General features: G+C 36.9%; 1 protein-coding gene across 12 annotated transcripts in view; it reads left to right on the forward strand.

The window, feature by feature from the left end:
- UTRN (utrophin) overlaps window positions 1-23056 on the forward strand; it is a 497383-nt gene that overhangs the window by 413339 nt on the left and 60988 nt on the right. For all 12 annotated transcript variants that reach the window (XM_049113409.1, XM_025422487.3, XM_025422483.3 and 9 more), the window contains 3 exons: window positions 956-1016; window positions 14719-14780; window positions 16436-16510. In XM_049113409.1, the coding sequence (XP_048969366.1) occupies window positions 956-1016; window positions 14719-14780; window positions 16436-16510 (198 nt within the window). The remainder of the gene's footprint in view (window positions 1-955; window positions 1017-14718; window positions 14781-16435; window positions 16511-23056) is intronic.

Consider the following 23056-nt stretch of genomic DNA (forward strand, 5'->3'; position numbering starts at 1 on the left):
AATGCTCTATTTTTGTAAGATATTAATATGACATGAATTCAGAAAAAATCATTGACGACAATTGGCTATATGAGGGTCTAGTGATAATTGCAAAGATTTGTTTGAATTGCTTGTTTATTAGCAAAATTCCTTAGTTGCTCTAGCTTTGCATGTATAAGTCTTAAAATAATTGATTTATATAGGAATAATATGTTTTTATAAATAAGGAATAACTGGAAGTGTAAAAAATAAGTACCTCAACAAAAATAAGTACCTAAAACAAAGTATGAAATCTCAATCATAGTGATATCTAATGTAAAATTAGGAAACTGTGTTTTTTGGGCATTTCAGATGAAAGTAAGTATTTGGAATTCTTCTATCCAATAATTACCTTGGTTTTTGTTGTTGTTGTTGTTGTTGTTGTTTTTTACAACCCTTTGCCTGTGTTTATCTTAATCTTTCCTTTTAAAAATTCATACAAATGAGTTTGTTTAAATGCCATCTGTCCTAGATAGTTATTCCTGTGAAGCAAAGTAAAGTACGTTATTAATGATCTGGAAAATTCAGTCGTGCGAAATCTAGTGTATAATCTGGATATACCAGGTAAAATTAATTTTGGCTTTAGCTTAATCAAAAAGTATATACAGAGTGCATTTTCTGGTTAGCACAAAGTTTTCAATTGTGGTGGTTATAAACAATAAAACTTGATTTTTAACAGTATTTTTAGCAACAGGTTCAATTAGTTAGAGTTGGCATTTGAAATTGAACCTGTGTTGTTTCTTTCCTGGCTTCAAATGAATCTTTAAAAAAAAGCCACTCTTTGTTTAGCCTACAGATTTCATAATTATAGGAATCCAGCTCAAAAACCAGAACAGTTCTCATTGAATTGGCTATAAAATGTGTTCAGTTGTTCTGCATTATGGCATGAGGCTTTTGGGTGAGCAGTGTTTCCAATAACCTCCCTTTGTTTCTTCAGCTTCAGTCCAGCTGCCATGGCAAAGATCCATTTCACATAATAAAGTGCCCTATTACATCAAGTAAGTTGATTTTAATTCTCCTTTATGATACCAAAAAAGCTAAGTTATGTTGATAACTTAAGAGGCTTTCCCTTGTAAGTTTAGAAAATGGAATTCAATTCTATTATCTGAAGGAAACTATATATATTTAATATTTAAAAGAAGTTTAAAAATCAGAGTAATATTTGTAGTTTATTAGGTTAGGCTATGTATGTTTATTATATATTTTTTAAAACAGATTTTAAAGTATTTGAGGAAAATGACAAAATTTCTAAATATGTCAGACTCTTGGGGTGCCGGCTAACTCAGTCAATGGAGTTTGAGACTCGACCTCAGGATCATGAGTTCATACCCCTGTTGGATGTAGAGATTGCAAAAAAATAAAAAATAAATCTTTAAGTAAATAAATCTGTCAAACTCTTGACATGATGTTTCTCAGACTGTACTGATTCTAAACCATTTTTATTTCTCCCTAAAAATCCATGTAAAAAGTGCTGTACTCTTCTAATTTTAATCCATCAAAAAGAAGCAGTGTATTTATCCAAAAAATGTTCAGTATTTTCAGGGTTTTTTGACTTATGGAAATTACCTGCAATATTAGTTTAGGTTTATCATCCTTCCCTTTTTATTGTCAATTGACATTTCTCCTTTTTACATACTAAGTTTCTCCTTATTATGTAACATTTCATGCATTTTATACCATTTACACAAGGTCTGAGTAGGATTTGATCTTTGGCTTAGCCTAAGTATCATCCTAGGACAGAATGATACAGTCCCTTGAGGTGTAAATTAGCAAAGCTGTTTCTTTACAATGTGTTAAAGTGGCAACAGCTGACTAGCTGACTCTGTTTTATGTGTATGGTGAATAGCATCATAATTATGGGAAAAATAATCACTATTATTAGAGTCAACTCTGTCTCAGATTAGCTAACTGACCTCAGGCGAGTTAGATGAAGATCTCTGGGTCAATTTCCTTTGTAACTTTCGTAAATGGCATGTAGATCTCCAAAATCCATGTTGATACTAATAGTCTACTCTTCCAATATCCCTCTTCCTGAAAAATTTGTGAATGAAGTCAATGTTTGTGAAATAGTATATGCTTATGAAGGTTTTATTGTAGTCTGAGATGTGTCCTCAGGGTAAAAAAATCACCATACCATATATGAAATATAAAAACAGTATATGTTACATTGTCTTAATGGAATTTACTACTTCTTGCAGTGTACAGTCTGTCCTTACTGGGTTGTGATAAACTTAAGGATAAGGTAGGAAAGCAGTTGGCTGGTGTCAGATTTGTGCAAGCATGAATGGAAAGAAGTCGGAGGCTGGGTAAATTGGCATGTCTTTATTGAGAGAGGGTGTAATCCTCTCATTCAAGTTTAAACCATTTTTAAAATGTTTATATTTTCATTGCTATAATAACAATAATAGCAGCAGGTGGAAAAGGGAGCATGAGTCAAGAAATGCTTGAAGCCTCTAGAAACTGGAGGAGGCAAGCAAATGGGATTCTCTTTCAGAACCTTCAGGGAGGAACATGGACCTGCAAACCTCAATTTTAGCTTAGAGAGACGTTTATTTTGGAGTCCTTTGTTACAGCAGCAATAGAAAACTGATACATATATTATACAAAATCAAGAAGTCCATGAAATTATTTGAAATTAAATTGTTTTTACTATAAGTGACAAAGAATCCTCATTATCTGATTTTTTAAAAAATGTAGATTGGACCCAACAAGGCAGATTTTTGTCTTTACTGGATAAAGAAAATATTAATTCTCTTGTTTGATTATGTCATACAGTGGTTATCTATTTGATTTGTCATTTTAAAAATCCATCTTTAACTTTAGCACTGCTATTGAAAAGGAATTTCTATGTCCAAGTTGGTTATATGTGACTAAAAACAATGTTATAAAAGTCAGAGTTTCACTGATTCAGAATTTTTTTGGTAGGCTCTCACAGAATTATATTCTTGCTCAGACTATGAGTTCTGATGGGGCAGACCAGTACACTAAAAGCTGGTTTCTCTGGCATCTCATTGGCTAGAGCACCATGACCAGCACTTCAAAATATGTATAATACAACGATGGCCAATATGTTTAGTGGGACCCATAGGATTGTAGCATCTTCCACATTAGTGAAAGATTGAATTGTCTTGAATATATATAGTTTTACTGTTCAGTATCTTTTAGGATTTTGAAATATTTAGAAATCTCTCCAGGTATATAAAATGAATTCTCTTATTTTTAGAAAACTTTTTAGCCAGATTCTTTCATTACCTGCTCTGTTGTGTAACTTAACTGTTTATTTCTTTATTATAAAGTACATCAATCTCTGGAGGGAGAGTTAATGTGAGCCAGTATTTCCAGATGAAAAATTGTTATGAAAACAGAATTTAATTCCCAAGTAAATTAATAAGCAAGTAAAAAAATGAGTGAAAGGGCTTTTAATATACACTTCCTTTTGCATGGCTGCGCAAGTAAGTAGAGAATGCATGTTAAAAACAAATTTAGCATGATTGTCATGCAGCTAGAGTTTCCTGGAGCATATTAGGATGTATTAATTTGGCCAAAAAATAATATGAGTCGGGCAGAAATTTAGTTATATTCAATATGCACATACACTGTTTTGTATACTCTAATGCCAGAATGTAGTGAGAAAGTTACGGGAAGAACAAATTGTCTTTATTTCATATTTTTATTTCATAGATTAAAACATATTTTGATGGCTTCCCAATGCATTTCTTTCTCTAGAGGTGTTTTCTCATTAATATTTTGCAATGCGCTGCAGCGATTCTAGGACTCACTTGTTTCTGTAATGACAGAATGCAGATCTGAACTGTAATAGTCGGTGTAGTATAAATCTCTCTATGTTACTATCTTAAGTTGAAACTCATATCTTTAAATTATATTTGGTGCTTCTAAGGTAGGCTTTCCAAAGCTGATATAGTTATTTTTTTTCTAGTATAATCCAATGACAGCCCATTGTTCTATCAGTTTAAGGAAACCTAAAATGGCTCTTGCTGCCTTTACAATATACAAAAATCTACCATAAAAGCCAGATTTCTTTCTCTGTGAATTTTTAGTTATGTGTTTGTGTTTCGCACACGTTTTTCATTTCCTCAGCTAAAAGTTAGTATCCAGGGAGTTTCAGTCATCAAGGGAATGATGAGTAAAAGTTTTGAGTTGAAAAAAAAAAAAAAAAGTTTTGAGTTGAACTTTCCTAATGTCACATTAACCATATAAAACTCATTGCTTCTCATTTTGACCCAGAAATAATAATAATAATAATAATAATAATAATAATAATAAATAGCCATAGTGGGTGATAATAATGATCATTATATTTTTTGAATATTCATTTGCCAACGCTGTGCTAATCCTGTGCATGAATTCTGTCTTCATTCTCGTTGAAGTGTGGGTACTGTCGTTACCCCCATTTACAGGCAAGGCTTAGATAACAACTTAGATAACAAGTACACACATAGCTTGCTTGAGTTCCACAACCGGTATGTGGAAGAGCTAGTGTTGAAACCCAGGGACTGACTCCAGCTCCTACCCTCTTGACTGCTATGCCTCCAGTTCTCTGTGTTGCCTGAGGTAGAGAACATAAATTTTAGTCACATGGAAAATTTGGGTAGGATGAAGACATATTAAGGAAGGAGCAATCAGGTGGAGAAAATTTGAGCAGACATACTGTGGACTGATTGCCTTTTACGATGGACCTACTATGTGCCAGCAATTGAGTGCAGAGCTAATTTTCATAGGCTAATTCTGTGCGTTAATATATGGTTTATATGTTTAAGGAAATGTCACACTGCAGTACAGTAATAGACAAAGGCGCTTATCTGTAGGTAGAAAAATATTCTCCACAGTCCTGCCAGTCAACCTTGACAGGAGTTCAGAGGTAGTGGAAGAAACTCTGTGGCCCCCGTTACCTTTCCTCATTTACAAGGTCAGAGATTTCTGTCATTGGACAGATTTCCATTGATGATTAGGATGCTCAGCAGGGCTGACTCATAAGTCCCATAGGGCTTTTAGCATATATGATTCAATACATGTCCAGGCTGTTAGTAAGTCATACTCTTTCATAGAAGTTAGTAAGGTGAAGTTAGGAGAAATGGTTTGGTTTTCCTTTCTCCCTCTACGATGTCATCTATAAACCCAGAGTGTGTGACTTTTTGGTAAGCATTAGCTTTGGATGCAAGTGATTATGCAGCTCTTGTGACAGGGCTGCACATTCGCATCTTAACAGGTTTTCCTCTAGAATCTGAGGTGCAAACCTAAATTCTTTATGGAGTCTTAAGTGTGCTCATACACACAGCTTTAATATGAACATTTAGTAATCTCTTCTTAACAGATAATGCATATCACATTTTCTAAAACTGGCATTCCTCAATATTACAATGTATTCATCAGAATAAACTATATATACAGATACCACTACTATGCATTCTCTGTCTTATTCACACTCCTCTTGATGAATAGGCCTAAATCAAAATTTTGCTCAGTTTATTACATCTCCCTTATATTTTCCTTTTCTTTTCTCATGTCCATTAAGGATAATTCTCCTTTCTTGCCTCCCAAGGGCATTCTCTGCTGCCCTAATCCATCAATTGCTCGGGGAGGTGGGGGGCAGGGGACAACAACCAAAGTTTATAGTTGTAAATGAAATCTTGGAGAGCAAGTTGCTGTTTTTTATAGCAGTCATGCAGTTTATTTGCATAAACTGTATATACTTGTCTCATTACATATGTACAATCTAAAGGAAAGAATTAATGCTTATTTCTTTAGAGAAATTGTGGACCTGTTTAGTGATGTAGGTAAAATATGTCTTCCTTAAGTAAGAGCAGAGAGGAGTGGCAGCAATGGGCTATCCAAATATTCAGCCTAACAAGAAAGTCCAGGCTAACAAAGGTGTGTGTATAACAAAATAAAGAAGAAATCAACATAAAGCGTTTTATGTTTAAAGATTGGAGAAAACTCATCCCAAAACAAAATAAATCCATAACAAAGATGTAACTAACAATGAAAGATAAATACAGTTCTCTCTGAAAGGTCTCCTCAGCTGTCTTCATCTCTCTTCCTCCTTAATCAAAATGAGAGATTGCATCCTTTTGGTGCCAGACTTTTAAGTGGAGACGACTTGAGACACACGTGAGTCTCTTTCCAAAAATACAGCTTGTGTTTTGGTTTTAATGATAAAGAAATGAAATAGAAGCCTAAGAGAATGTACTGGAGAGTCCATTTTTACAAGAAATAGTCTGAGACTTTATCTATATTGAAAAGAAATATTTCAAACTCATTGGGCCAACTCTGCTGATGAGGGAAAAACAAAATTGTTTCATGAAAGAATGTAAGCATCTTGGGATCCCTAAGCCTCCTCCTGCATTTAGAGACAGCTGCAGACAAGTGAACACACCTTGGCTAATGAGAAAACTTAGGAGCAGACCAGCTGCCCTACAACAGCCTTTTGCTGGCAAACGGTAACCGGACAATTTCCAGTATATTTACCAGGGCCCTGATGTACTAAGATAATTCAGGTGAAGTTGACACTGGGAAGAATATTGACTAATGCAGGACTTAAGAAGTTATTATTTTCCTGTCATTCATCTATACATTGCTGGGGTACCATGAAGTGGAATTGGGGCTTGGCATCTTATAGATTACTTGGTTCCGTTGTATTATAGTAGCACCATCAGCCTTACTCTACAGTTTGACTTTTAGGGTCAGGGATCCAATTAATAAAGGTCTACTCGACAGAACAGAAAGGTCGCTATGGGGCCACTGGAGAGGAGGAGATTTTCGTGCTTTGATTTGTAAAGATTAAATTTTTAAAATAGTCACTGAAACTAGCAAAAGTACAAAAGTGATAATGATCAAGTAAATTGTGAAATAGATCATCTTTTTTCTATGTGGATTATAAAGTAAAATGATAGTGTAAGATTCAATACAACCATATAGAAACACTTTCTCCTTTAAAAAGTTACATATGAGAGAAATAAAGTAGTACATTTTAAAAAATCTAAATAACATAAATTCAGCTTTAAAAAAAACAAACCAGAAGGATACAATGATAAACTCAACTCTGGTGAGAAATAATCCTGGAATTGACACACCGGGTATGGATATAGAGGACTCCCCAGGGCCAACTCAACAACAGATGACCTGCAGGAATGTTGATTAATGTCCATTACTGGTCTGACCCTCCCTAGTTTGAGAACTTATAGGGACATGGGGGTAGAGTTTGGGTCAGAGGTGAGGCTCCTTCTGAGCTCTGGGCCGAGTTTATGGAGTGTGATACAGGTATCACCTGAAGCTCCTGGCACACCCAGGCACACCCATTTTGGTCATGAATTCTACTGCTTTACTTAAAAACAACTACAAGCAAACTTTGTCGTTTTGTTTTGTAGCAAATTGTTCTGTCAACTGTGACTGGAATATTGACATTTGTATTTTGAGGTGCTGTAGCCTTGATCTCTATATAGCCCTTCACATGTTTGTGTTTTTTAACTTACTCTTGAGCCTGAAATTATTTTAAGTGCATTTTAGACTTAAACCCAATATGTTTGGAGTTATCCATTGTTGACAGTTTAGTGATCCTGCCTTGTGTCTTCATTATCATGACAAGCTAGTGGCATTTTTTTTTAAGATTTTATTTATGAGAGAGAGAGAGAGGCAGAGACACAGGCAGAGGGAGAAGCAGGCTCCGTGCAGGGAGCCCAATGTGGGACTCGATCCTGGGACTCCAGGATCATACCCTGGGTTGAAGGCGGCGCTAAACCGCTGAGCCACCTGGGCTGCCCGCTAGTGGCATTTTTTAAGGAAGACTATGCATTTACAGTATCTTACCAAATCGGATCCTGTATCCTATTTGGAATTTAAACAAAAAAGTTTTTTTCTTGAAATGTTGCATTCAAACTTTCTTAGGTTTTCCCTTAGATTGATTCTTACATTTCAAAAAAATGTAACTTTGTCTTTCCTGCCTTTAAAAGCCTCGAAGATGGCAGAAGGTGTTTGTTGAGGGTTCAGGAAGTTCTATATAACCTGAACCCTTAAGTCTCCCCAGTGGAGGAAGGAGCCTCCTGATTTCCTGCCCAAGCCATCCCCCATGGGCCCCTCCATACAGTCATGCACACAAGCTTACACACAAACAGTAAGAATCTGCATACTGGCAGGAGTACTCCAGATTCTTCCTATTTTCTTTTTATTCTTTTTATTTATTTTTTATTTTTTATTTTTTTCTATTTTCTGGTCTCAAGTGAACTAAAGATTGGGGGGATTATAAATTCCAAAATGAGAATGTCATCTCTTAGATCTTTAAGAAGATGCTACTCAGATAAACAGCATTGCATCAGATTGCCAGAATTTGTTTTCACTCTTTATACTTTATTCACCTGAATGCAGATTGATGATTTGGGAGCTCCTGCTTGACTCCTATATTCTTCTATGAACTTTCAGAAGCATATGTAAAGCAGATATTAACAGAGCAGGCAAAAGCCCAAGTCAGCTTCATTCTGGAGATTCTCTTTTACACAGCATCTCTTCGCTTCCACTTTTGCTTTGTGACTTTTGGGGTTTTTTTCTTCCCTATTTCTCCCCATCCTGAGGACTGGTCTGGGGCATTGAAGACAGAAAAGCAGCCACTCCATTGGACAACATGCAGTTCACTTGTAATTTAATAGGGCCAGTTGGGTAGAGGAGTGAAGTTGGAAACTAAATAGATGTGCATTTAGTAGTGAATAGGACATGAGGTTGTACACTGTTTGAGAATTTTGTCTGTCAAGAGGAGAAAAAGGTAATAGAGAACAGGAAATGTAGATTCAAAGTAGGGATGAGAGAGAGAGAGAGAGAGTGTGTGTGTGTGTGTATGCATGTGTATGTTTGTGTAAGGATGGTAGACACTCCAACATTTATAATTTAGAGAATGGTCTTACTGAGAAGGAAGTTAAAAACAAGTTCTTAAAGAAATCTTTGGAAAGAATCAGCCTTTGATAGGGAGGAATTCCTCAGGAAGGAGGAGAGAAGAAGACAGTCTGGCAGATAGAAGGAAATTTATTGATTTGATGGTGGTAAAATGAAAGAGTCCTAATCTGGTGGTTTCTAGTTTTTCAATGAAGTATGAGATCAAGTGAAATGATACAAGGCAGGGAGGGTAACTTACTTAGATTTGGGAGGGAGAAGGCAGTAGTAAATTGTCTTGGGGTCTGGGAAGCAAGTTTATTAGGGAATGTTGTGTAGTTGCCAGCAGTTGGACATTTGAGGTTTGAAGTTAAATATTTAAAGTAAAATTAGTCTGTCTGTTGAGTGATTTTCTCCAGCTGTATTCATGCACAGCTGCTCAGGTCCAGCGAAGGCAAGTAATTGAGCTGATCCATGCTTGGGTTTTGCCAGGAGTGAGAGAGAAGCAAGGCAGATGAGAGTGTTTACAATGATTATAATGATGGACCATGGACTCAGATTTAGACAGATTCATCAGAAAGATGTTAAAGTCTCAGTCATGCAAGTATACTTCCATATTAAGAACTCAGGCTTGAAATAAGACCATCTGGGTTTAAATTCCATTTCTACTACTTACTCTGAGACTTTGAGCAAGTTATCGAAGTGTTCTCCCTACCCTAGTTCCTTCATCCGTAAAATGGGCTACTATTGGCACTTAATTCATTGAATTTTTATGTGGATTGAGTTTACACAAGGAAAGTGTTTGGAAGAACACCTGGTACAGACTGGACACTCAAATAATAGGTCATTATTGTAATTAATATTATGCATCCTGACCTGTGTTATCTTTCACTATTCACAGCAAAGAAGAAATAATTCTCTTTCTGAGATTGTCTTATCCCTGAACAATATGGGTCATTCTTTTTCTCTCATTTGCATTTTCAATTAACTGACTCACCTTTAATTTTTTCTCTTATATGTCCTTCAAATGGTAATTGAAATGAAAAGGACACATGGCAAAACTCAAAAAATCCAGTTTCAAGCATAAAATTGAGTAGATAAGTAACAAGTAAATGTGTTTGTCAGTTTTGGGGTAAGCAGTATGCTTTCTTGTCATCATTTAAGGTTTTATGGAAAAAAAATGAGACCACTCTAATGAGGACAGATGGGTTTAAAAAGTATCTTCCTCAGAGCAGTCTGTTGCCCAGAAATCAATATCTTACCAATCTATCATAAAAGTTACTTTGCCATTGGTTCATTGTCTCATATATTGGACTGTTGTTTTACAACATTTTGTGTTCTATACATTGATGTACAAGCTTGTGTTTTACTTTTGATGGCTCATTAGAATACATATGAATAATAATAGGTAGAAATGTGTATGCCTTATTAACCTTATTGGTTCATTATTTCATCAAAATCCATAAAATACAGGGAGCACATGTTACCTCAGCTGGGACATATAAGAGTAAAGGAGTCCTCTTTTAATAAGTATACAGGATAGCAGGTATAAACCAGAACTATCCAGGGTGTTAAAGGATGATTAAAAAAAAAAAAAAACAGTTAACAGAGATCTTATGCACAGCACAGTGATTACTCGAAACAGTACTATGTTTTAAACTTCAAAGTTGCTAGGTGACTACATATTAAATATTTTCACCATAAAACAGAAATGATAATCATGTGATGGGATAGAGGTATTAGCTCACAGAACCGTGGTAATCCTACTGCAGTGTATAAATGTATCAAACCAACACATTGTACACCTTAAACTCACACAGTGTTACATCTCAATTTTAAAAAATTAAATAAATAAATAAAAATTAGGTAAAATCTTGAGTCACATATAAATATAAAAAGAACAAAGATTTCATTTAACTCACTAATGGAATCAGAAGTTCTAAGAAGTCCTTCTTTATACTCAAACAAGGGATGAAGTGAAGTTTCCCACAGGTGCAAAGCTGATAAACTGGTCAGAGTCCACAGGTAGTAATCAGTTGCATCCCAATGGACATGATTTACATTTCTATGCATAAGAAACATTTGCATTGCTATGAGTTTTCTTCAGTTTGCTGAGTTTAAAATAGTTCAGAGACCACTAACTCTTTGCCCACATGAAAGGCCTCAGTTTTTCCCTATACAAGCAAACCTAGCCTCCCTCAGCCCCTACTTATATGTCATATGCTCTCACTATCGCTCGCTTCATATGATTTTGGACTTACCTGTTGATGGCTGCTTTGTTAGTTTTTTTAGTAGTTTAGCAAGCTGCGCAATATTAGGTTCTACTCTTCTTTCGGATTTGAGGTAGGCCAGAACCTAAACTGTTGTTATTTGGCGGGGGTTGAGGGAAGGTGGAACGCTACTTTGATTCTGTTTTGGTTGCCTACTCTGGGAGGACTTGGAAGCATTTTGGCTGGATGAGTTGAGCCATCTGCAGCTGTTCAAATACTTAGAGCCTTTGGGGTGGATTTTTGCTTTAAAACCTTGCCCCCACTAGAAAAAGAGAGAGAGAGAGAGAGAGATAAAAAAAAAAAGAAAATCCAACAGTCAACTATATATTACTTTTTTTTTTAACTGTTGTTTGGTAAGCTGCAGTTATACTTCTGTAACCAGAGGCTGTGTTTATTTTCAGCATTGGCAGTTCTGCCTAATGAATCAACTGGTATTGAATTCACAAAGGGAGATGCTGTTTCCCTCCATCTGTTTGCCAAATGTGTGTGTTCCCTCAGCTTCTTGTCCGGGGTTTCACTCAGAAGAGCCATTAGCAAGCCGGTCTTCTCATTGAATTCTTAGCCACTGCCACACTGCATGGTGGTATTTCCCCCTTGTGGCCCCATAGGAGTTGTTTGCCAAAGCTCCACACTTGTGATTCTAGAGAAAGAGTACTTACATTAGTTATTTAAGTATAAAGTTTGGCTCCAAGTTACTCAGAGCTTTAGTTTGGTTCTTGGACTTTGATCTGGTCCTTCATGATGGGATGTCTGCCTCTGGACAAATTGCCATGGGGATTTAAATTAATTCAGAGAGGGCAGCCTGGGTAGCTCAGTGGTTTAGCACTGCCTTTGGCCCAGGGCATGATCCTGGAGACCCGGGATCAAGTCCCATGTCAGGCTCCCTGCGTGGAGCCTGCTTCTCCCTCTGCCTGTGTCTCTACCTCTCTGTCTCTCTGTTTCTCATGAATAAATAAATAAAATCTTCTTTAAAAATTAATTAATTAATTAATTCAGAGAGATAAGCATTGTGGGAATACTAGTTGGCTGTCTTAACATTTGGATCTCCTGATGGATTTTTTTTTTAAATTACAGTGTATTTCCAGCAAATCCTTCTTTAATTCTTATTGATGGTAGGGAGGAAGTTGTTTTATTAACAAATCTTGGAGGTGTCTTTATTTTTTGTTTTGTTTTGTTTTTTACTTCATGCGTTAGAAGCTTTTGAGGTCAATTACTTCTCACACATGAGTGTACATACTGATCCCATGGGATTTTGTTAGATTGAAGATCCAGTTCAATAGAAGGAGTAGAGGTCTAAGATTCTGCATTTTTATCAAGCTCTGGGCCACACTGAATTGTAAGAATTTTAGGTCAGACAGCTTCAGTACTTTCTCTGTGGTTGTTGGAGCAACTTACAGAGTAAACTGGTAGAATGGTTTGGTTGGTGTTCAGGAGCAGAGTACACAGCGGAAACATTTTGCCTCTGCATTGGTGTCAAGAACCAGGTAGGAGAACTAGACAACTTTCCAGCTCTTCCTGAGATAGACCTTCACATTTTAGGCATGTTAATCTGTGTGAGATTTTAGAATTCTCAGGACATTTTACTTACCCAATTTCATACCTAAACTTTAAATATTTTTCAAAACAAATTATGGGTTTTTGGACAATTCTGTTATATATGCCTGTGTAACAGTGATGATGTCCTTTTCCTGGTGACATGTCCCACTTTTGGATATATAACATAGATTTTTAAAAATCTCTTTTATTTGATTGTATGAATATTTTAATACCATTCTCTTGTGTACTGTGCCATTTCACTTAGCTTACTAAACAGTTTTGTAAGAACTGCGCGTTATCCAAGAAGTCTTTTGAGTACTATTAAATGTTATTACTCTATTCTGACCTAGAAAAAGGACAGTAAACTATTTTTAAATATAAGGACACTGACCCATGGAAGTTAAGAGCGGTTGACCACATACACACACGCACACATACACATACACAAATGGCAGGAACCTAATTTAAGCACTATGTGGATCTGTTCTACCTTCATCTTATTCCTGAAAGACTTCAAATTCTGTGAATTAGTTTTAGAATTTTTAGAAAAAGAGAAAATTTAAAACTTAACTTCTCAAGTGCAGAATAAGTACCAGGAGAAAAACTGTTTGATGCCTGTTAAAAAGTCCTGGTTAACCAAGGAAGGCTGATTGCTGAGACAAGCATGAAGTCACATTGACAAGAGAGATTCATGCAGAAGGGGAGCGGAGAATTCAGATACACACCAAGAAGGGTGTGTTGGGAGGAAAAACAACTTTTCTTCCACTTTCTTAGGTTTAGTTTCTGGGGTTCTGTGAATTATGTTGACAAAAGACACATCAGCAAGAGAAGAGCATTTGTTTACACATACACTGATGAGTAACTCAAAGGGGTGGTTAGAATTTGGGGCATATAGACCTCACTGAGTAGGGGAAAGAAGTTGGGGAGAAAAGGCTCCTTTGTGAAGACCCAATAGGTTTCTTTAGGAAAGATAAATGGTTTTTTTAGGAGAATAAACACAAGATAAGAAAGTTTGTGATAATGTTTGTTTATGCAGGTGCAAGTGGTTTTTCTTCTTCTTCATAGCCACAAACCTCACCCAGAAAAAGGATTTATGGAAGCCTCACTTCCCAGAAGTTTCTGCTTTTAGTCAGATAAAGGAGGCTCTGAAAAGACTTCTTTCCACATCTGTTCAATCTCAGATGTCTTTAGCTTGAAATAATCTTTGTATCAGGTCTAGGGCTCTGAGTGAGCCCCTACAGGGGCAAAGGACTAATTTACACTGAGGCAGGAGAGACTCAAGGTTAACAAGGAGGGAGGCTTACTTGATTGTGAGGTGAAGATGTTATTCAGAGTTAAACTCTTCATTTCTCTGTTCTTTGGAAATTTGATTAGGACTTCTAAAGTTTAGCAACTCTTTACAGCACTTCTGCTCTCGGAGGATTTTATTCTGAATAGGGATCTATATCTGCCTAACACAAGCAGAATTATTCTGGAAACTACATTGATCTGGCTGCATCAAGCCTGAGGCCCCTGGGTCACACTTCCTATCTCGGTTCTAATTTTTAGTTGTAAATCTTTTTGAAAGAGACAAAAATTTTTTACTTATATTTTCACAATATATTTGCCCAAATAAAAATTTATTACTGTTGTTTCAAATGTTATGTAATAACTGGACATCAGGATTCAGAATGACCCAATATAGGGATCATTTTGCATGTATTTTAAAAATTTAGGGGATGCCTGGGTGGCTCAGTGGTTGAGCATCTGCCTTTGGCTCAAGTCATCATCCCAAGGTCCTGGGATTGAGTCCCGCAATGGGCTCCCCACAGGGAGCCTGCTTCTCCCTTTCCCTGTGTCTCTGCCTCTCTGTGTCTCTCATGAATAAATAAAATCTTTAAAAAAATAAAAAAATAAAATAAAATAAAACAAAATCTTTAAAAAAAAAACCTTAAGATAAATACTCTCTTTGCATATGTTCTGTGTGATATACATTAATTTGTATGCTCTTTAATTTTAATATATTACCTTTTTCCCCCAGCCATCAAACACAGACAACTTGTTGGGACCATCCTAAAATGACTGAACTCTTTCAATCTCTTGGTGAGTGCTATTTTATTTAATTAGCCTAAACAACTGATAGTTGTATATTCTTAAATGGAAACTAACCACCAGTTTTTCCTCCATGACACAGTATGTTTAAAAGCTTGTGTCACTGACATAGAAAAGCAGTAGAATTTCTGAGGGCAATGCAGGAAACTGTTTTTACCTTTCTTCTCAAGGGAACATGTGGTTTGAAATAGCACGAGGTTGATTTTAAAAACAAGCTCCTTCACATTGAGTCATCTTAAACTTCAGCTTTCCCTAAAAACAAAACAATTATGGCACAGCAACCTCCAATTCATTGCTTTAAATTTCCTGTTAGCTCACATTTTATTCAATTAATCTTACTAAATTAGCTTACCTAATTTCATTTTGTCATGAAAAGCTACAATCATTTTAATATAAAAATGTAAGAAAACACATGAGACGAGAAATCTGATCTTGTAGATTTCTAGTAGCATATGACTTTGAATTGATGATCTAGTCTGTTTCCTTTAGGTTGGTCCAGTGGTTTTGAAAGAGTTTTTTCTCTTTGGGTAGATAAGGCACTGTTGGAGAGGCAAGTAACACCCCAAGACTCACACCCACTCCCATTTCAACAGGGAGGGAGCACCCCTTATTAATCTCTTTAAATGTCAGGCTTCTATTGAGCTTTCATGTGGATAGTTGATGGCGACCCCAAGAATTGAACAAGTGGGAGAAAATCAATGGGTTTCTTTTGTTTGTAAAATAAGGGTACAAACTGATGATTTCTGAGTTTGCTTAAGTTCCAGTCTCTAATACAGATACTCTGTCTATAAGAAACAGAGAAAGAAATTATGATATCTTTTTTTTAATTTGATACCAAATCTTTTTAGGTACCAAAAATTTGGTACCAAACTTTGATACCAAAGTTGTTTTTTTAAACTGCAATATAATTGGCATACAAGATTATATTAGTTACAGAGGTACAATATAGTGGTTTAATATTTGAATGTATTGTGAAACTGTCCACCAGAATAAGTCTAGTCAGCATCTATCACCTCATCTCACTACAACATGTTTTATTTTTGTGATAATTTTTAAGATCTACTCTTCTAGCAACTTTCAAATATACAATACAGTATTATTAACTACACTTAACCTTTTGTTTCTAAAGATCTGAATATAGATAATGAGATAATTTTAACCATATCTATAAAAGGGCAGAAGAAGTAAACAGATCAGGATGGAAGAAATAAGACTAGCTTTATGAGTAGTGAGAGGGACAGGACAGCCTCATCGACAGAAAACTAATTGTCCTTGCGGAAGATTCCCTGGGAGGAGAGTCCCTCCCAACAGTAGAGAAGAAACAGCCCTGAGCCTACAATGTGATGGATTTATTAAGCATTCAGAAGTTAACAGGCCATGTTTCCTTTTCCTCATTTCCCTCCTTTTCCTATTGGATAACGCCCTCTTGAAAGCTGTGTAGCACTGCTTTGGAATGTATCTCACTATGGTCCTGGTGAACATTTAATTATTCTCTTAAATAAATGCTGTGGAATTTGAGAGAAGACTTCTTAATGAAAACAGACATAATACCTTTCCATCATCTGAAGTAAACAAATATATTCTTGCCACTCAGTAGAAGTTAAATAATAAACATGCTTTCAAATGTGTTCCCTTTTCCATTTCAGCTGACCTGAATAATGTACGTTTCTCTGCCTACCGTACAGCCATCAAAATCCGAAGACTACAAAAAGCACTGTGTTGTGAGTTATTCTACCAAAGTTAATCACTCTGTTCTTTGGATTGCTTTTTTTTTTTTTTTTTAAGGCAGAGATAAATGAAGAGGGTGATGTATTTGTAGAGTTAATCTCATTTTTAGTGTATCTCACTCAAGGAATTGGCTGTGTTTCTATAAATGCTGTATTATTTGTCCCATCAGCACGCATGCAGTAGTAAAACAAATGAACATATGCCATTCTCAGTTGGAGAACAAAATTAGCCAAAATACAAGAGTAACATAAAAAGCTTTTTCAAAAATTATGCTGCCACCCAATTTAAAAGGATTAAATTAGAAAATCAGAGTAGTAGATCATTGCCTTCTTAGTACTTTGTCTTCATTTGGAAGTATAGGATTCCAAACAGTTTGATTCAATGAAATAATACAATAAAGAAATACTAAAAAATAACTTTCCTGATCCAAATTTGAACTGGCACCTAGAAAATTAGATAAAAGCTCCGTTTTTATTTAAATATATCTTGAGATGTTTGGTATTATCAACATGAATTTCTCCTGCAGAACGTTTTCTCAGAGTAATGTTCTGTGATAGCCATTTTTACCAAAGAGTTATTCCTCCCCCCAATACAAATGCCCAAACAACCTAAATTTAAATAGAAATATGAATACTTGTAATAATAAAGTATAGATATAACCTATCTGAATTCTCTTTGTAGTCATAGTTTTAATGATCGAGTCTATTCAAAGAACATGTAGGTCTCATCAGATAGTTAATATGGAAACTGCCTATGTTTTTAAGGCAGGATAATCTTAATAATTCCAAGTATTCTTGCGACCTTTTGTTAACAATTATATTATGTCTAGACAGTTCATGAAGCTTTGAATATTACTCTGTGGAAAATGATATATTAAGGTTAAAAATCTTCTCTTTAAAAGTCAGTAGAAATTAGAGTTACATTATGAGCTGGTTACATGAGGAGAGGTAAGGAAAGAGAAGTGTAGAATCATTCAGAAAAAAACCCCACAGCAATGCAAAGCTTTAAAATGAGAGAAACTTAAGTTACATGTGGAAGAGAAGTCTCAAGGGCTAAAAAAAAAAAAAGAAAAATGCCTCCAGATTTATGGATGAAAGAAAAATGAGATGATTTTGATGCACATAATCCACAGAGCCCCAGATAACTGGAAGCAAATGGTGCAGAATTACCAGTTCAACACAGTAAAGCCAACACTCTGGCCAGTGATCTGTATGTTGAGCCAGAGGGGAATAGGAAGTGAATTAGGAACACACAAAAGGGATGTTCAGTGAGCTCAGTGAGTCCATGGTGACAGCAGTTTTGAAAGAGGCTCAGCTGCATGTCCAGTATCCAGCTGACAGATCTGGAAGGTCTTCTGAGGCCTGATGAGCTATAAAATGAGGACAAATGACTCAGCCCCAAATCTCCATTGACCGAAGACCACTTTTTGTCGTGATGAACTTCTGTAGCACTTCTGGCTGGATAAACATATTAACACATTTGGTGTTTTCCTCCACTGGTTCTTTTGAGTTCTCAAGAAAGAACTCCCTCCTTCGGCTCCATCCTTCAAACCTGAAAGGAACAGAAGAGGAACACCTCCTCCTTCCAAGCTCCATGACATTTAGAAATGAGGGCTAAGAGGACGCCTGGGTGGCTTCGTGGTTGAGCATCTGCCTTTGGCTCAGGTCATGATCCCAGAGTCCTGGGATTGTGTCCCACATCAGGCTCCCTGTGGGGAACCTGCTTCTCCCTCTACCTATGTCTCTGCCTCTCTCTGTGTCTCTAGTAAATAAATAAATAAATAAAATATTTTAAAAAAGAAAGAAATGCACTGTAAGAAAAGGGCTGGGTTGCATTGGGTTTTAAATATTCGAGGTGATGTGTTTGGAACCACCTGGCCTCACTTTCACCTCACCTCTGCCTCGGCCCCTCTGGCCCATCAGCCTGAGGCCTCTGGATCACTTGCTGACTCACCTGTTCATGATTAATCTGTTCCTCCTCCTTCCACCCTTTCTGTTTACTTGAAATGCCCTGACCCTTCCTCTGCAAAGGTCCATAACCCTTTATTCCTTCCAGACACTGTTAAAAATTTACTTCTTTTGGAAATGTTTACAAGCTAATCCCACCTGCCTCCAATTGTTCCAGAACTTTATGATTGCCTGTAACGACTGTTTCTCACCTAAGCGCCATATGCTTGCCTTTGTTTGATAGATAATGTCAGGAGGAGTGCCCTACCTCCACTGCGAATGGCTCAGGTCAGGGGTCGTCTCATTTTGTCTAAACCCCCACCCAGCACACGGTCTTAGTGTAGAGGGTGTACAGTCACTGCTCTGCCGTTGTTCATTCATTTATTGGATGCCACGACTGTGCAGGAGATAAGACTGTGTAAAGAGGCTTGGTTCCCACACTTGAGAAACGTCCATTTAGAGATAGCGTGTTACACATGGACATGCTTTCAGTGGATTCCTCAGAATGGAATGGTCTTTGCCATCGCGAACAAGGCAAGCTTCCTTGAGTATGAAGCACACAAGCCAGGCTTTAAAATTCACACAGGATTTAGGCACATGGCTATTAACCAGGGGTAAGAAGAAAGGGACTTCTATACATCAGCATCAGAGGTGTGGATGGTTTTCAGGGAATGCAGTGGAGTCTGAATGGAGTAGGTTATGAGCTATCTGTCCAGGATTCAGAAATGTCCTCAAAATCAGTTTAGATCCACTTGGAAGGCCAGTACTTTTTTTCACAAAACCTTTTCTGATTCCTTTAATTTTTTGTTCCTCAGTCTCTCAAAATGTTTCATTTAATATTTGCAGTGTTTTTCATAGACTCATTTTCTGTTTTGTGGGAGTTCAGAGATAGGCCCAGATGCAGATGTTTCCTTTAGACAATACCTGAGGCAAAAGGAAGGACCGAGTGAACAGGGACAAATACATAGTTCAGGTAAAAAAAAATCACAGGGGCTAAGCTGGCAAATGGTGGGAGCAGGGAGGAGAGAGTAAGGATTTGTAAGGAGGAGGGAGAACTGATGACTAAGGGGGATTTGCCAGTTGATAACTGGCAGAGGGTGAAAGGAGAATGTTAGCACACTTCAGGATTTGCAGACTCCTGGTCCATAGAAGATGGTAACACCATTACTGGATTGCAACATAATAAGTCAAGACCTTTATTTGGAACATATGAAGATGGAGGTCCCCAGAAGAGAATAGTATAGTTCTTTTTGGGAACAGAACAGCAGGAATGTGGATTGGGTGTTTAGACGGGAGATGGGGGATGAGGAAACAATCTGGAGCCATCCAGAAAGAAGGAATTACTGAAATATTGAAAGAGAGAGAGGGTATCAGTAGTACCGAGTGAAGGGACATTGATACAAGACCTTGAGCACCACCTGTATTTCTGACATGTCTGGGGAAGAGGAAGTAGGAGAGTGTTGAGAAGGAATGGTCAAACAATTCAAGAATATAAGGGTTCTAGAAGCCCAAGGTCAAGTGTTAAACTGTGTGGTTTTGCAGAACAGGAGAATGATGATCCATTTCCACTCGATCCCCTGTGCCTCATATGTGAGATTAAAGAGAAAGCCTGAAAGTCAGTTAGAAAATGATTCTGCTGTTTGTTTCATTTGCCACATGACTGAGCTGTCATATGTCTCCCCTTGAAAAGAGAAAATCATAATTTTGTGTGATTTAAATGTAGTCAGTTTTTTAAAGGAACCTAAATGTGACACATTTCAGGAAGGATGTATGCCTGGCTTAGGCACTAAGGCAAAGTGTCAAAGTAAATCACTAAAAACTGAAGAAATGATAGTCTGTGAGATATGGCAAATTACTGTCACAGCTACAAAGTATATCACAAAGGAGGCCGTTCTAGAAGAAATGCAAGGGCAAGCACGATTCAGGAAACAGTCTTTTTGGAATTTGGTCTCTTGTCTCTTTATGACATGTGTGGATACAATAGCAGTGCTGATTTGTTGGCATAATTAGTGTTGGAATTCAGAAAACTTAGAGCATTTTGGCAGTAGTTGAATATGTTTCTTTGTGACTCTGTGGAATTATAGTTCTGTAGCTACCACCATGAAGCACTTCTCCTGTGAAGGATGAGTTTGAATTTTGCTCCTGCCCTCTGGAAGTTTGTAATCTAAAATGGTGTACAGTGCCAAGAAGTGGGGTAAAAATGATATTGAAGATTCAGATGGTTCTTAGCTTTTTCTGATACTGTCTCTAACTCATGGGAAGCTTACACAAGTTATTTTCATACTTAGCTGAAATTTTACCAATGATATATTTGACACTGGATGTAAATGGATTGATCTATTATCCAGACTTGTGTTTTAATTTGTCTCTTTCTCTCTCTTTTATAAAGTCTTCCCTATTGAGTTGTTTTAGAAATAATTTTAATCTGTGTAACTTTAAAGCAGTTCTTTTCCATTACAGATCACTTGAAAAAATAGATCATTCTATGGTATTTAAGTAGCAAGAGTAGACACATTTCATAAGCATCTTTAAAAATTCAAAATGAGTGGTTATTCAGTGGTTAAAAATAGAGAAATACAAAGGAAGCCATTCATTTTATTTAACTGTCAAAATATGTTCTTATATTTTTTTGAGGGGATAGTTTTATATCAGTCAAGGAGGAAATAGTTGGTTATGTTAAAAAGTTCCCCTAAGCTTATTTCTTTTAATGTTTAAAAGTTAAATATGGTGGGGCACCTGGGTGGCTCAATCAGTTAAGCATCTGACTCTTGATTTGGCTCAGATCGTGATCTCAGGGTGCTGGGATGGAGCCCCGTGTTAGGCTCTGCACTTAGCAAGGAGTCTGCTTGAGGATCTCTCTCTCCCTTTCCCTCTGCCCCTCCCTGTGTTCATACTTTCTCTCTCTCTCTCTCTAAAATAAAAATAAATAAATCTTCAAAAAGAGTTAAATGTGGAGATAAGGAAAACATTTTATAAAGCAGGAATTTCAGTGAGCAGAACTTAAATTCATATGGGTTCTATAATTTTCCAAACCCATATCTTTAGATTTGATCATCTACTATTTCCCTGTTTTCCATTAGCTAATGAATAACTCAAAGTTAATTAAAAAGAAAGGTTATGTGAGTTTTTTTCTTTTTTGTCTAAGCTTTTCCTTCTGGCTTTTGAGGATCTCCCCTAGTGCAACACATGCCTTCCCCTTTCATGACAAGTGTCTGCCTCACTGTAACCAATGCCACCCATGTGTAAGCCACATATTTTCCATACTGCCATTGTCATTTCTGAGAGCCTCCTAGACTTCCTTGAATTCTTGTCTTTTCCTAGGCAGTTCTATTTTCCTGGAATTCTTTCCTTGCTTTATATGGTCTCTTGTATCTTCTCTTCTTTATTATGTTTTAAAGATTTTATTTATTTATTCATGAGAAACACACACGAAAGAAGCAGAGACATAGAGTGAGAAGCAGGCTCCCTGTAGTGAACCTGATGTGGGACTCGATCCCAGGACCCTGGGATCAGGACCTGAGCCAAAGGCAGACACTCAGTTACTAAGCCATCCCTCTTCTCTTCTTTAAGGCCCATTTCAAATCCCCACCTGCCCAGGGAGCCTTTTCTGGGCTTCTTCTACTCCCCTGTGGCAATAGAAATCTGTGTATTCTGGAGCACCGGGGTGGCTCAGTGGTTAAGTGTCTTGCCTCCGGCTCAAGATATCGTGATCCCAGGGTCCTAGGATCAAGTCCTGCATGTGGCTCCCCTCATGGAGCCTGCTCCTCCCTCTGCCTATGTTTTCTGCCTTTCTCTCTGTGTCTCTTATGAACAAATAAATAAAACTTTTAAAAAAATCTATGTATTTTTGTTGCAGTTTCACTCCTTTTAGTAAAGTTATCAGTGGTATGCTTAACCTCTTCTTCTGACTGGCCATCTTTGTGAGCAGGAGCCCCAGCTTGTCCTTCTGTGCCCACTCTGCTCTAGTACCAGCCAGTCCCACTATAAATGTTCTGCATGTGAAGTGTAAAAGTGGGAGCAAATATATGAAGACCCATGGATGTGGGCCTATACTGTGGACTGCTGCAAATCTCATGTAATTTAAATGGCCCCTATGCCAAAGGATCATGGGCAGCAAACCAGGTTAGGGCCAGACTGGGAAGGCATTCTAGATCAAGTTTGTTTGGCAAGCAATAGAGAACTACTTTGACAGGACCCATTTTTTTAACTGAACATTTTCAGTGAATTTTGTATACCATGATGTACATGTTGAGAAACAGAATGATTAGTTTGGCAGTGGTATAAAGAATGACTGGGAGGGGGTGAGCAGGCTGTTCTCAGGAGTTAGGAGAAGAGCCGTGTCATATTTTAGATGTTCTACTATTTGGACTAGATTTATTTATGCCTTCCTATATTTAAAAGTAGAAAGAGCCTAAAGAGAGGAAAGCCAAAAAGGGAAAGTGGAAAGAGTTGATATTCCAAAGAGAAAAAAAAAAATGGGATCAGATTGAAAAGTAACAGAGTTTAGATGCAAAAGCATGAAAATAAGAGATACAAATAAAAGAAGTGTTTAGAAATGTAAGAATGGAAATGCTATTTATTTCTTTAAAAATT

The sequence above is a fragment of the Canis lupus genome, chromosome 1, assembly GCF_003254725.2.
Source record: "Canis lupus dingo isolate Sandy chromosome 1, ASM325472v2, whole genome shotgun sequence".
Lineage (NCBI taxonomy): Eukaryota > Metazoa > Chordata > Mammalia > Carnivora > Canidae > Canis > Canis lupus.